The sequence below is a fragment of the Myotis myotis genome, unplaced genomic scaffold (genome assembly GCF_014108235.1).
Source record: "Myotis myotis isolate mMyoMyo1 unplaced genomic scaffold, mMyoMyo1.p scaffold_m19_p_3, whole genome shotgun sequence".
Taxonomy (NCBI): Eukaryota; Metazoa; Chordata; class Mammalia; order Chiroptera; family Vespertilionidae; genus Myotis; species Myotis myotis.
This window is the reverse complement of record NW_023416335.1, coordinates 177499424-177513626: the sequence shown is the minus strand read 5'-3', so window position 1 is coordinate 177513626 and position 14203 is coordinate 177499424. Positions and strand designations below refer to the sequence as shown.

Sequence of the window (14203 nt, the reverse complement as noted above, 5' to 3'; positions counted from 1 at the left end):
TTTGGAATCAGACCACTACATTGTGAAATCTGTGTACCTAATAGGGTTATGAGGATGAGAAGAGATAATCTATGTAAACCATTTAGAACATTGGCCTGGGTTATTAAACTCTTAAGCACTTAAAAAAAAAAAAAGTGTGCTGGCAGAGAGACACACATGTAGCCGGCTCTAGCCTAGTCCATTCCGTGTGACGCGTGCTGAAATGGAGATGCATCCAGATGCTGTAACTGGCACGTGAGCGAGCACGTAATGCGAGGAAGACATCACACAGCAAACCCCAGCGGAGGTGGACCATAAGGGAGGAGGAAAGAGGAAGAAAGGGCGGGAAATACGGTCCATGCTGAAGGGAGACAATCAGTGTGTGAGAGAGCATTCTGTGTTCGCGGAGGTTTTGAGTGGTCTGGCAGGTGGAGCACAGGAGTTGGGAAAAGCACAGAGGCAGCAGGGTATTTGCCTATTGGAACTTATCTCTCTCTAACATTGTTAAGGCAAAGGTAACAAAATAAGGGTGTGACTAGGAGAAACCTTGACCTACCTGAGTAAGTCAACACAGTGTTTTAAAAGTATGGAACTAGTCCAGTGAGTGGTAGCTCTCAACTTTGGCTTAATGTTCCTATAGTGACTTTTCGTGTGTTTGTGTTTTTTGTTTTTGTTTTTAAATATATTTTTATTGATTTCAGAGAGGAAGGGAAAGGGAGAGAAAGATAGAAACATCAGTGATGAAAGAGAACCATTGATCAGCTAACCAGCTGCCTCCTGCACGCTCCCTACCAGGGATTGAGTCTGCAACTGGGATATGGGTCCTGACCTCCTGGTTCGTAGGTCGACACTCAACCACTGAGCCACACCAGCCAGGCTAACTTTTCATGTTGTTTTTTTTTAAACTAATATCCTCCTGGGCATTATGAGCGCTTGTAAATATTAATACAGTGTTGAGAAACGTGAGCATTCTCATTGTGAGCCAATTTTTAGTATTTGTTGTTCTCTTAGGATAATTCTGTAGGACTGGTTTTGGAACATTTTCTATTTTCATATCATATGCAGTAGCTTCATAAAACACTTCTAGAACTTGCTATGAAATACTTGTAATCTTGCTGTAATTTTCTTCAGGCAGAAGAAAGACGACCTTTGCTTTGTATCCTCCCTGAGCAGAAAGCTTTCTTCCCTCCTTAATTAAATGCATTTATTGATAAAACGTTGCCCGTGTGGGAATCGAAAAGCAGGTGCATGCTAATATCCTTAATTAAAACGAGGGATTTAAAGCTGTGGCGGGCCCGTCTCAGCACTTGCTTAGATGGAGAACATGCATTATGCATCCTGGCTTTTCCCCAAAAAGCTGTCTTCAGGAAGCTCCATAAATTTCACTTCGTGGTCGTCCCCAGGGATGGAAGTCGTCCAGGCCACTCCATCAGGCTCCTCGTAATACTTGTCACTTAATTCTGGGCACTTCAGTTTACAACATGAACAGAATTATGCTGAGGTGATGGTGCAGGTATGTGACCAAGCAGCTGATGTTAAATTAAACATTTTATTCATTCTAAATATACATCGCACACTTACTAAATTTGTTTCTGATTTTTTGTGTGTGGCCTCAGGGGAAGTATATCCAGTGTGCATAGTTTTTAGAAGAAATATCCTAAAATTTTCTTTTTTGTTAAAGCACCTTTTTGTGTTGTGTGTTTTTTTCAACCTATAACTTGGGTTATTCCCAGAATTTATACTGGAAACTGCATGACTACCAGTTAATTCTGGAAAAATAATGGATGTCACATCAGATAGGAGCTTGGTGGTAAGGAGGTACAGTTTATATCTACTCTGGTTGTAACTTGGAAGTTGTTATTTGCTGTTTTGATTGAACTCTGGATGGCTTCGTCTAACCATTTTGGACTCCACTGGCTTTTATTTCTGTTGTATTTGAAAGAGGAACCAGGACATTCTATTGGGATTACATATTATATGGCTGTGAACTGTGTAAGTGAGATAACAGGGGACATAGCACATACACGACTATGTTTCAAAATGACATTTTTATGTTGTCTGCTCTCTGTCAGCCTTTTCATGTGTTTCCATAAAGCCTTGCATCTGTAAGATGACTGAGAAAAAAACCCTCACTTGCTCTCCCAATCCATACTTCAGCATGTAGAGCATGTGGGAATATGCCCAAGTCTGATAACAAGTGGCAGGGAGGGCCCTAGCCTGTTTGGCTCAGCGGATAGAGTATCAGCCTACGGACTGAAGGGTCCCAGGTTTGATTCCGGCCAAGGGCACATGCCTGGGTCGTGGGCTCTGTCCCCGGTGTGGGGCATGCAGGAGGCAGCCAATCAGTTTCTATCTCTCTCTCCCTCTCTCTTCCTCTCTGAAATCAATAAAAATATATTTTTTAAATAAGTGGCGGGGAGGGGTTTGCAGGGAGAAAAAAGAGTGAGCAGTGGTCTAAGCCAGTGGTTCTCCACCTTCTGGCCCTTTAAATACAGTTCCTCATGTTGTGACCCAACCATAAAATTATTTTCGTTGCTACATCATACCTGTAATGTTGCTGCTGTTATGAATCATAACGTAAATATCTGATATGCAGGATGGTCTTAGGCGACCCCTGTGAAAGGGTCGTTCGACCGCCAAAGGGGTCGCGACCCACAGGTTGAGAACCGCTGGCCTTGGGCCAGGTGCTATGGAGGTTACAACATGATGCCTTGTATAGGCTCTGCCCTGGAGCTTGCATAGCGTTATATGAACAAGCAAGCTCATGAGAAGTTAGGGAATTCAGGAAGGAAAATGCTAAATCTCCAGTGAGCTCAGCTGGTCAGGGCTGCTGGGGACGGGGGTGGGGAGGTGTGGTGGGGGGAGGGGGTGTGGTGGTGTCTTGCATACTGAGAGTTTAAGTTTTGGGGGAGAGAGAAAGGCTTCAAAGAGGAAGGAGAGGTTTGCCCTGTGATTTGGAGACTTGAGTAGCAGGAAGAAGCCTGTAAGTTACCCCTGTTGTCTCCCATTTAAGGGGAGGCATGTGCAGTCCTGCATTTGGGACTTAGGGGGAGTCCCAGGCCACTCCCACTATCTCCACTCAGAATTATGGCATTGAGCATTTGGGGGAAATAGAAGTTTGATGCCCGACCACACACTTGCAAAGCTTCGTGTGCCCCAGGTGTGCCCCACTTGACAGTGAATGTTCCTTTTAGCCACTGTTCCTTTTAGATCATTATTTTCTGCTTGATGAGAAGTTGTATGGTTTGGTAAAAACATGCCTAACATGCCTACCTTACCTATTTTGAGGTAAATGAACCAAGTTTTATTCTTGTATTTTCTGTTCATGGCCGTCAATCACAGCTGTGCTAAACTCAGTTCAGGTGCCTTGAATTAAAGACAGATGCAAATTTTTTATTTACCCACAGCGGTTCAAACGTAAAGAGGGCCAGACTCACCCTAGTTACTTCCTTTTCAGACAAATGGACACCTACCCGGGAACGGAGATGTGTACCAAGAAAGGCTAGCGCGTTTGGAAAATGATAAAGAATCCCTCGTCCTTCAGGCAAGTGATTTTTTAAATGCTGTTCGTTCCTCATGACATATTTACAAAGACATTTAAAACTGGGATGGCACATTCAGGTGCTTACAGGAGCCAGATTGCTAAGAGACCTACTGGTAAATGCTGCAGGCCATCTGTGCTCAGTAGGGAGCGGTGAGGACTGTGGTAGAACCAGGGTGTGCATAACCTGTCTAGCATGAGCAGCCCTTAATCCAACACACCCTTCCAGAGCCAGTCTGATGACCAGCACAGTCATCTGATCTGATTTTTTAATATATACCAGAAATTCTGGTTTGGTACTATATATATATATATATATATACGCACACACACACACACATGTATACTGTATATACATAACATAGACTCATGAATCTGAATAAGTACCTCTGAGTATATATTTAATATTTATATATTTATATATTTAATATTTAATATTTCAGTTTAAAAAAATGATACCATGGGCCAAACAAAGTGAGTGGTGACGTCCTATTTGTAGGCTAAATTTGAGTTTTCTTGTTCAGAATGTTATTTTTTCCCTTGTTATATATATATATATATATATATATATATATATATATATATATTGTTATTATTATTAAAGTATAGTTGACATACAATATTATATTAGTGTCAGGTGTTCAATGTAATGATTCAATATTTATACACTTATGAAGTGATCACTACGATGTCTAGTAACCATCTGTTACCATACAGTGTTATTACTGTATTACTGACTATATTCCCTATGCTGTACATTTGCAGTCCGTGATTTATCTGTTTTATAACGAAAAATTGTAATCCCCTTCACCTTTTCACTCATCCCCTTAACCTTTCTCCCCTCTGGCAACTATGAGTTTGTTCTCTGTACCTTTGAGTTTGTTCCTGTTTTGTTTTTATAGATTCTACATATAAGTGAAATCAAATTGTATTTTGTCTTTCTCTGACTTACCTCGCTTGGTATAATACCCTCTAAGTCCATCCATGTTGTTTTAAATAGTTGACAAATACTTTTACGAGCCTAGTGTGTTTACTAGGTTGGTGCTCATTGGGGGGAAACGGTGAGTTTGCAGTAAGCACTGAGGATGAAGGACTAACCCGGTGGCTCCTCAGGGGCCTGAGAGTTCATCCTGGCTTTGAAAACATGTGTGGATAATGTGATCATGAAAGATCTCATGGAATTTGAATTCTCTGGTTTATTTTCTTTATTCCTCCTGAAGTATCAAACTTGAATAGTCCTTGATAACTCTCCTCTAAAAGTTAACTCCATTTTCTCAATCTCTAATACTACCTCCTACCCTCAGCTCACCCCAACACCCCTAAATGCTAATCTGTGTGTGTGCTCCCTCTCGTAAATGGTTGACATGGTTTGAACCTATAAAGCACTGTACACCCCCAGTGAGCCCGACCTTTCTTAAGTATTGAATAGGAGTCCTCAGGTCAACAAGCACCACATATAGAGGAGTGTGAAGGGCTGCTGTCATTAATTTTCGGGTCCCCCCCCACCACCCCCGCTTTACATCCAAATGAGTGGTGACAGCATTCCAGTTTTTGTTCTATTTAGAGAAATAAAGTTTGCAGTGGGACCCAAATTCTTCCTAATCCATTGAGACGTTTTGCTCTAAATACAGGTAAGTGTGTTGACAGACCAGGTGGAGGCGCAGGGAGAGAAGATTCGAGATTTGGAGTTTTGTCTGGAAGAGCACAGAGAGAAGTTGAACGCCACAGAGGAAATGCTGCAGCAGGTGCGTACGAAGCTGGCCCCCAGCGGGATTTTCCTGCTGAATTGTTTGAGGTGTTCCATTGTTGTGTTTGCTCTGATGGAGCAGTACATTTCGTAGTTCACTTACACTGGCATATTTTAAGTAAAAACCTAGGGTAGCAGGCTCTCAAAATACATACACACAATAAAAATGTGCTCATGTAACTAGAATCTGAAATAAAATATTACTAGAATTACAGGTAATTTTAATTATCTTCTTTATGCTTTCATATGGTTTCCTAACTCCCAACCAAGAGCATATTTATGTGATTAAGAAAAAAGATAAATTTTTTCTTTATTAGAAAAAATTTGTACACAGACATACATGATGCTCATATATGAGAGGACCTATAATATAATGGATAGAATACACACTGGAGCAAGATTGCTTAGTTTTGAGTCCCTGCTCTGCCATTTCCATGCTGTGTGACTTTTGGCAAACTTTTAACCTCTCTGTTCCTCAGCTTCCTCATCTGTTGAGTTCCTCATCATGCATTATCCTTATGACTTTCTACCTCATAAGGTTGTTTTGAGGCTCAGACCACTAAGTACATGTCAGAACAGTGCCTAGCACATGGCACACATAACATCATCATCATCATCATCAGTGTTATCAGGCTTCATACTATATATAAGGTTTATATATGTGTGTATCTACGAAATGTATCTCCCCAATAAGCAGACGTGTTTAGTGTTCAATGTATCTATTTAGTAATTAATCATCAAATCCTCTATTTGACAGTTACTGCTTTGCAGGCATAAGTGAGACACGTCTACATGTGGCTGTTTGTAATGAAACAACTTTTGAATGTATCTCTTAAATTCTAATAGGAGCTTCTGAGTAGGACATCCTTGGAAACTCAGAAGTTGGATCTGATGGCTGAGATATCTAACTTGAAGTTAAAACTGACGGCTGTCGAGAAAGACAGATTGGATTATGAAGATAGGTTCAGAGACACAGAGGTAAGCGGCACCCTCTCTCTTTTTACGTACATATACATACATATGTGTATATATGTATATATCACACACATATATTCCTAGAGCAAGTTGAAATTCCTTGGAGGTGTGAGGGAGAGGCAGTTAATTACATGTGCCCTCATTCATCTATGTTTCTTTTCTTTTTTTAATCTTAATTGTTGAAGGTATTACATATGTCCCTTTTTCCTCTCATTGTCCTCTCCCCCCCTTCCCACCACCCTACCCTCCCCCCCCCCCCCCCCCCACAAACCTTCACCACCCACTGCCTGTGTGTCCTTGGGTTATGCACATATGCATGTGAGTTCATTGGTGGATCCTTCTATGCTTCTTTTTAAGAATAATCCTTAATTAAGTTGACTTTTTATCATTAAATGCTAATGGATAGAATACACACTGGAGCAAGATTGCTTAGTTTTGAGTCCCTGCTCTGCCATTTCCATGCTGTGTGACTTTTGGCAAACTTTTAACCTCTCTGTTCCTCAGCTTCCTCATCTGTTGAGTTCCTCATCATGTATTATGTTTTTATTTTCAGACATTTTAAAAAACATATTGTTACTGATTTCAGAGAGGAAGGGAGAGGGAAAGAGACAGAGAAACATCAATGATGAGAGAGAGAGAATCATTGGTTGGCTGCCTCCTGCACGCCCCACACTGGAGATCGAGCCTGCAACCCAGGCATGTGCCCTGACGGAATGGAACTATGACCTCCTGGTTCATAGGTCAACACTCAGCCACTGAACCATGCTGGCCGGGCTGGTTTTAGACTTTTGATATGAAATAGTAATCCTTTCATTAGCCTTTAGAAATACTTGTGACTTTAGGCTTTTGGAGCTTGTATCTTTCTGTTTGTCCATTCTCTGTCCATTTGTACTGGTTTCCTTCATTGTGGAAATTATGGGTTTAAGTGAATGATTTTACTGTTTATTTAGCTATTATTTAGGCACACTAATTATTATATAATAAGATTTTTAAGTATATATAGAAGACATGCTTTCATTATATAATCATAAAAATCACAACTCTTTAGAGGTCATTTAATTTGGACTTCTACTTTTGGTCTATTCCACACATAAATCATTCCAATGAAGTAAAGTTCACTATTCTTTTGTGAAATTCAGGGTAGACTTTACTACTTGAAGTACCCATTTTTGTGGCCACACATACTCATTTGTGCCATTTTATTGTTAATCCAGGTCTTCTAATTTATTTGCTTATTGCTTTGTTGGGGAGGAAGGCATATCCATTTGAAATTTATTAATTTGAAAAATATTAAAGGCTGTGGAAAGTCCTTCTCTGCTAGGGCCAGCTCTCCTTTTTCCTCTATTTTGTTTCCTCAGTTGGGGTGTGGAGAGATGTCATATTGGATTATTTAAAAGGGTACCAAGGAGGAGAGAGGAGTAGAAATCATTTACTTCTTCCCCCTCCCCCATCTTCATTTTAAACATTTATTTCATGCCAACTAAATGCCATCATGCTATGAGGTACTACATTATACATATATTAATCACTGTATGAAAGCCCTTCATAGATTTGAATTGAATGAGGTTTGCTTCATTGCCTTTTTCAAAAGCAAAATGTCTGCCACAGGTCTCACGATGACGGGAAGTCTTGTCACACGTATTACTTCCCCAGGAACAAAAGGAAATCCCTAACTTGGTGCATGTCTTATCTGTAGAGCTTTTTGTCAGTCACCTGTGTGAGCATGTTTCTCATTTGATTGAGACTGGTGCTCTTAGACCTTAGGATGTTACTCAATTTCTGTAACGTTGCTCTTGTGCTTTTTTAAAAAAAAGAAACAGTTTTTCTTCTGCCATTCATAACACAATAGTAGAATTCAGTCCGCAGGTGGCATGGCACGGAGCTAACCCTCCTGCAGGGGAAGAAGTGACACTGTTTGGGGATCGAGAGATGGCCTCCTATGTTACAGACACAGCGTTTAGGGGATGTCTTAACCTGTGTGACTGGGTCATTTGGATACGAAATGTTAACGAAACATCAGGACTAACTTGAAGTAGATGTTGTATGATTTTTTGATAAGACCCCAGAGCAGTACTTACATCTCTTGAGTGCATCTGCATTTTTATAAAACTTTTTTCCCCGGTGCTGCATTCTCAATCCTGTGCGAAGTGATCCTGTCATCAACTTCCAGGAAACTCGATCCCTGAAAATTTTCAATAAATATTTAACACTATTGATAAAATGTAGGGTGAACATTCCCAGAGATTATGGGATGTTTGATAAACTTTGTTATATATGAACATAATTAAAATAGTCGTCAAAATTAAAACTGAATTGAGTATGCTCGTTTCCCTATTACTGTTCCCTTGATAAAAATAAAATGTTTCCCTGGCTGTTTCAGGAATCCAAAATTCTTTAACTTTGTCTTAGAAGTCTGGATTACTTGGAGATTAAGTTCTAAGAATATATTGGAGTGGGAAAGAAGTACAGGTACTTCCACAGACTGGGGGTAAAAGTCTTAAAACCTTGAAGATTGAGGATGTATGTGCCTGTCGCAGGAATTGCTGAGAGATGGTTAACATCGTTCCACAGTGCCCCCTTCTGGTAACAGCACAAATGTCAGAAACTGAATTTTTGTGGAAGTCCAAAGGAGTTCTTTAGAAGGGAAAAGGGGAAGGTAACAGGGATTTTCGTCTTAAAAAGGACTGAACTTCTGATAAGCTATTAGTTGGAAATAATTTGTATATCACGTTCTAAAGTTTCATATTAAGGAGCTAATTTCAGATTTTTCCAGCTTGAGTTATCATGGGAAGTGTTGCCACAAAGGATAATTGGGTAGTTTTGTGTTTGTTTGTTTTCAATAGAAAAATGGTCTCAGTTTATAATTCTGTTTTCTTCCATTGTTTCTTCTTTTCAAATTGCTGATATTTCTAAATGAAGTGGTAAATGCATACAATACCTAACAAGAATTCAAAGCTGTTTCTTCAGAATGAGAAAAGTGGGTACATATATATATTAAACAGACCAGATCGATGAGGGAATATCACTGAGAACTCGTATTATGCAAGGATGATTGATAAATGGAAGATAATAAATGGGAGAAACTGACTTTTTTCTGAACTTGAATTCTGAGTTTATAGATTAGGAATCACAAACTAAAATGTTATTAAATGATGTCAAATAGTTCTTGACCTCATTCACAAAAGGAGAAAATAGACACCCTTTTATTGAAACATTGTATTAATAATATTAATAAGTAATTATTATATGATAATGCTGGGTAATACTTTTCCCCATTTTACAAGAAATGCTTTAAAACAGGAACAGTTTAAAAGCCTGTGAGTTTTCTGGAAAGTGTATTTGATTGTAGCATCCTTTTTCCTAGCCTTTGTGAGGTTATACTTAAAAGTTTAGAGTAATTCCTCATTAACTAAGTTTTCCTTCTTATAGCATTGTTCTATTTTTTTTTTTTAATTTGTTTTTATTGCTTTCAGAGAGAGGAAGGAGAAGGAGAGAGAGATGGAAACATCTGTGAGAGAGAAACACCAATCAGCTGCCTCCTGCACACCCCCACTGGGGATCAAGCCCACAACCCGGGCCTGTGCCCTGACCAGGAATCAAACCTGTGGCCTCCTGGTGCATGGGACGATGCTCAACCAACTGAGCCACAAAGGCTGGGCTATTTTTTTGTATGGCATTCTTGTATAATTCTGTTCTGTCATCCATGAATTTGTGGCTCAGGAATAAATGTCTCGTAAAAGAGAGGAACTTGCCATAACCGGTTTGGCTCAGTGGATAGAGCGTCGGCCTGCGGACTGAGGGGTCCCAGGTTCGATTCCGGTCAAGGGCATGTACCTGGGTTGCGGGCACATCCCCAGTGGGAGATGTGCAGGAGGCGGCTGATTGATGTTTCTCTCCCATCGATGTTTCTAACTCTCTATCTCTCTCCCTTCCTCTCTGTAAAAAATCAATAAAATATATATATAAAAAAATAATAATCTCCTTCACAGAGTATTTGAGCCCTTTTTTTGGGGGTGGGGTGGGAAGAGTTGCTATTTAGCATTCTCATTTAATTGTCCTACTCTCTGGGCTCTGAATAAAAAAGTATATCAGTATTTCTCACAATATTTATCCAAATTTGACAAGCATATAAGTTTTTTATAAAGGTGGCAGTAGAAAAGATATCTAATTATACTGTATTTGTATTATGAAAACATTAGGATTGCTATCTTTTTTATTTTCCAAATATAAAAATCCATTATGACACTGAATATATTTTTAAATGACAGGGCCCTCATCCATTCTTAGGTTGAGAATCTTTGGTTTAAAGGTTTTAAATTTCACTCCATACTCCCAAATGGGTTGATGAACGGTCTGTACTTTATAGACTAATGAAGAAATGATAAAAATATTTTTATAAGCATCCATCATATCCCTGGAAATACCCTAAAAAGCAATTGGTTTTACTAAAGAAAATTTCTCTGGTTTATTTTAAAAGTGAAAGTTGATATAGTGAATTTTAGTCTAGAAATACCTGGTCAATGATAGGAAGGTCCTAGCTGCCTCTTAATAAACATTCGTGATCTTTATTTTCACGATCTCATCATTGTAAGGCCGAAGAATTAGAAATTTAAAACAGGATTTTAAATGGAAAGATCGTTCTCAAGGAGGAACACTGTTGTTATTTGTCTGGTCTAAGGGATTGTGGATTTAAGATTCCCAAGCTGCCATTTCGGTATGTTGAAGTGTATTACCACTTTCCTAATGTATTTCCCTGTTTCTTTCTGGACAGGGGCTGATGCAGGAGATCAATGACTTGAGGTTAAGAATCAGTGAAATGGACAGTGAAAGGCTTCAGTATGAAAAAAAGCTGAAATCAACCAAAGTAAGTTTTCTCAATGACAACAATTTTTAACCAAATGGCTCCACTGCTTATCTATGATCATTCATATAGATGCAATATGCTTTCTACTCAGTATATGACAAAGAAGGTATTTTACAAGTGAACTTTTTCTCTGAGCTGGAGACCTTCTTGATTTAAGCACTATTCTGAATAAAAACCAGGGCTTAACTAATCTGATAGAACATATTACCTGTCATTTCTCTTAATTCTCTAACCTCCTGTGTAAACTGATACTGTTTTCTTGGTTATTTAGCTTATCTCTTTCTATCTGTAGTTTTCTTTTACTCCTCTGTCTCTCTACCAGTCCTTAATGGCCAAAGTTTCTAGCATGAAAATCAAGGTGGGTCAGATGCAGTATGAAAAGCAGCGGATGGAACAAAAATGGGAGTCGCTGAAGGTGCGGTAGACATTGGGGAATGTGGGTCCATGGCTTGTTGCTTTCTGGCTTGTGTTGTTGCTTTGCTGTGATGGTGTTTTTAGTGGTGTGTGCATTTATTTTGTCCGTGTGCCACCTATTTTTTTTAAAAAAAATATGTTTAAAGCTAATTAAAGGGACAGTGTGATCCTTAATTTGTTTTTAGAAACCTATGAAATAATTAGTAAAAAATAATAAACAGGTAAATGAAAGTGTTTGTTTGTAAACGAAATCTCACTCTGTTAGGCTATCTGAGATCCAGGCTTGGCAAAATAATTGTAACAAGTTCACCTGTGAAAGAATTCTGTTATGTACCAATAGTAGACATTGCTTTTTTCCTTTGGGATTTTCTGGAAGGTAAATGTATTCGGCAGTTAACTATCATGGCAGCGAGTGGAAATTACTGCTGACAATAAGCACAGTAAGACCAGTGGCACTTCTTGCCAGTGCTTCTGAAAATTTCTTGTGCTTGATATTCACTCCTTCCATAAGTAAAAACGTCTTAGCTTCATTGGAGAGTTAAACCTTCTCATAGTACTAAATGTAACCCATATCTTTAGAAAAGACTGAAAATAAAATGTTTGAAAATGAAATTATTTTATGAATATAAAATTAAAAATAAAGGTGCATTTATAAGCATCACCTAGGATTTTTTTCGGTGTTACATGCAGCCAGCAGAACTGAATTTGCTAAAGCTCTTTACCAAAAGGAAACTGAAAGTTAAAACATTAGTAAATAGGTAGAACATTGAACATGGCATCCTTAACAGTCATGTAGTTTTACAAAAGAAGAATTAAAATCCATTTTCTAAATCTTTTTTTCTTTCTTTCTTTTTTTTTTTTTTTGCATTGCTGTAGGAGATTCTGTTCTGTTATCTTAGTAATGAGGATAAATATTCAGTCCCAAGATTTGACTAAAGTTGTACATCACCTGCTACTTTACCCACTACTTAGGGTCTACCTTGTCCAGGGAACCTAACTGCCATCTTGAAATGCTGAATAAATGTCAAGCAAGTCTTAATATCTATTTTCCAATTTGCATTTTACTTTGCTTTTACGATACTAAGCATCTTTTTTTTTTTTTTATTAGCTTGGTCAGATTTTTTATTTAACATAACATATACCACCTTAGGGCTACATTAGTCCTACTTACACTTTAAAAGATTTCTTTTTTAATTTGTTCACAAAGAAACTTGAAATAAGTATACCATAATTATTATAAATTGGATTTTAATAATTGCCTTGCTTTTTGTTTATCATCACCACTGTCTGATTTCTGAAGTTTGCATCTTTGCATCTAAATCACTAATTATTGACTTAAGAACATACTCTCTGAATATTCTCTTTTATTCATAAGCTACTCTTTTTAAATGAATGATCATTTGTAGGATGAACTGGCATCTTTAAAAGAACAACTGGAAGAGAAAGAATCTGAAGTGAAACAGCTACAAGAAAAATTGTTTTGCAAGATGAAAGGAGAAGGGTTAGAAATTTTTGACCGAGGTAGGAATATGTATTTAATATTGGTTACCTTCTTTTGTTAAAAAACTCTAAGATCTGAAAAAAAAAAAATCTACTGTTATTTGATGTGTAATTTTAGCGTCAAAGAAAAGAATAGCAGGAGCCATGTAGCCGAGGGCCACAGGGAATGAATGCTCCGGGCTCTTTCCTGTGCTCAGGGAGCCCTGAGCTTCCTCGCCCGCCGCTGGAGAAGCAGCTCTGGACCCTACTGGGTGTTTCGTTGAGATGACTAAATTGTAAATTACCATCAGGAGAGAGTTTTATCCAAATTGCAAAATAAACAAGTGTCAAAAAGAATGAAAAGGAACCATTACGATGTCCCAAGACTATTTTCCTCTAAACTGAACTTGAGACAACAGAAAGACATTTAGAAACCTTGTCTGCCCTGTTGAGAGAAGAAAAGAAAAGGCTCTGTCTTTGGAAAACTCAATGAAAATTTCTTAACCTTCAAGAAAGCAAAAAATAGGCTAATTTCTTTTTGGAAAAGTGCATGAATTTATCCAAAAATGGTTTTCATAATTGAGGAGGTTTGTCCTAGATATTATGTGGACTGTAATTTTTAATACTGTAGCTTCTACTTGGTAGAAAATACTGTGAATGCAATGTGTTTTTCTGAATTATATTTGGAAACATAAATGCATGTAACATCTGACAACACTAGATCAAAGTTAACCTCTTTTTGTTATTACAAATGATGACTGTGGCAAAGCAACTTCTGATTTGTTGGAAACAGAACAAATTTCATTTAGTATAGCTTTGGTACATTTTTACCTGTGAACACTGGTACCGTTATTGTCTATTCAATGAGGAGCTTGAATTAGATGACCTGTAAAGTCTTCTTGACTCTGGAATATCCTGGCTTTATATACCCAAAGGTATCACAGTTCTCTATCCATCAGGAAACTTAATTCATCAAACATTCAGAAAAATGGAATTGTATGTTCGGAAAGGACATTCACAAACAGGTCACGCTTTTAGGATTTTAAGATAACAATGGGATCCTAGGACTTGTAAGCTAGAGGGTATGTTAGAATAGTGCTACCCAAAGTCCAGTCCAAGGACTGGTGCCAGTCTGTGAACTGCTTGCTACCAGTGCACCACCAAGGACATATAGGGACTGAGAGCAAATGGTTAGAAACTTCCC

General features: G+C 38.3%; 1 protein-coding gene across 13 annotated transcripts in view; it reads left to right on the top strand.

Moving 5' to 3' along the window:
• PPFIBP1 (PPFIA binding protein 1) overlaps positions 1–14203 on the top strand; it is a 167851-nt gene that overhangs the window by 116421 nt on the left and 37227 nt on the right. For 10 of the 13 annotated variants that reach the window (XM_036296583.1, XM_036296584.1, XM_036296587.1 and 7 more), the window contains 6 exons: positions 3437–3523; positions 5152–5265; positions 6114–6245; positions 11014–11106; positions 11429–11521; positions 12927–13041. In XM_036296583.1, coding sequence (XP_036152476.1) covers positions 3437–3523; positions 5152–5265; positions 6114–6245; positions 11014–11106; positions 11429–11521; positions 12927–13041 — 634 coding nt within the window. The remainder of the gene's footprint in view (positions 1–3436; positions 3524–5151; positions 5266–6113; positions 6246–11013; positions 11107–11428; positions 11522–12926; positions 13042–14203) is intronic. The other 3 variants (XM_036296588.1, XM_036296590.1, XM_036296589.1) reach the window with 1 other exon arrangement.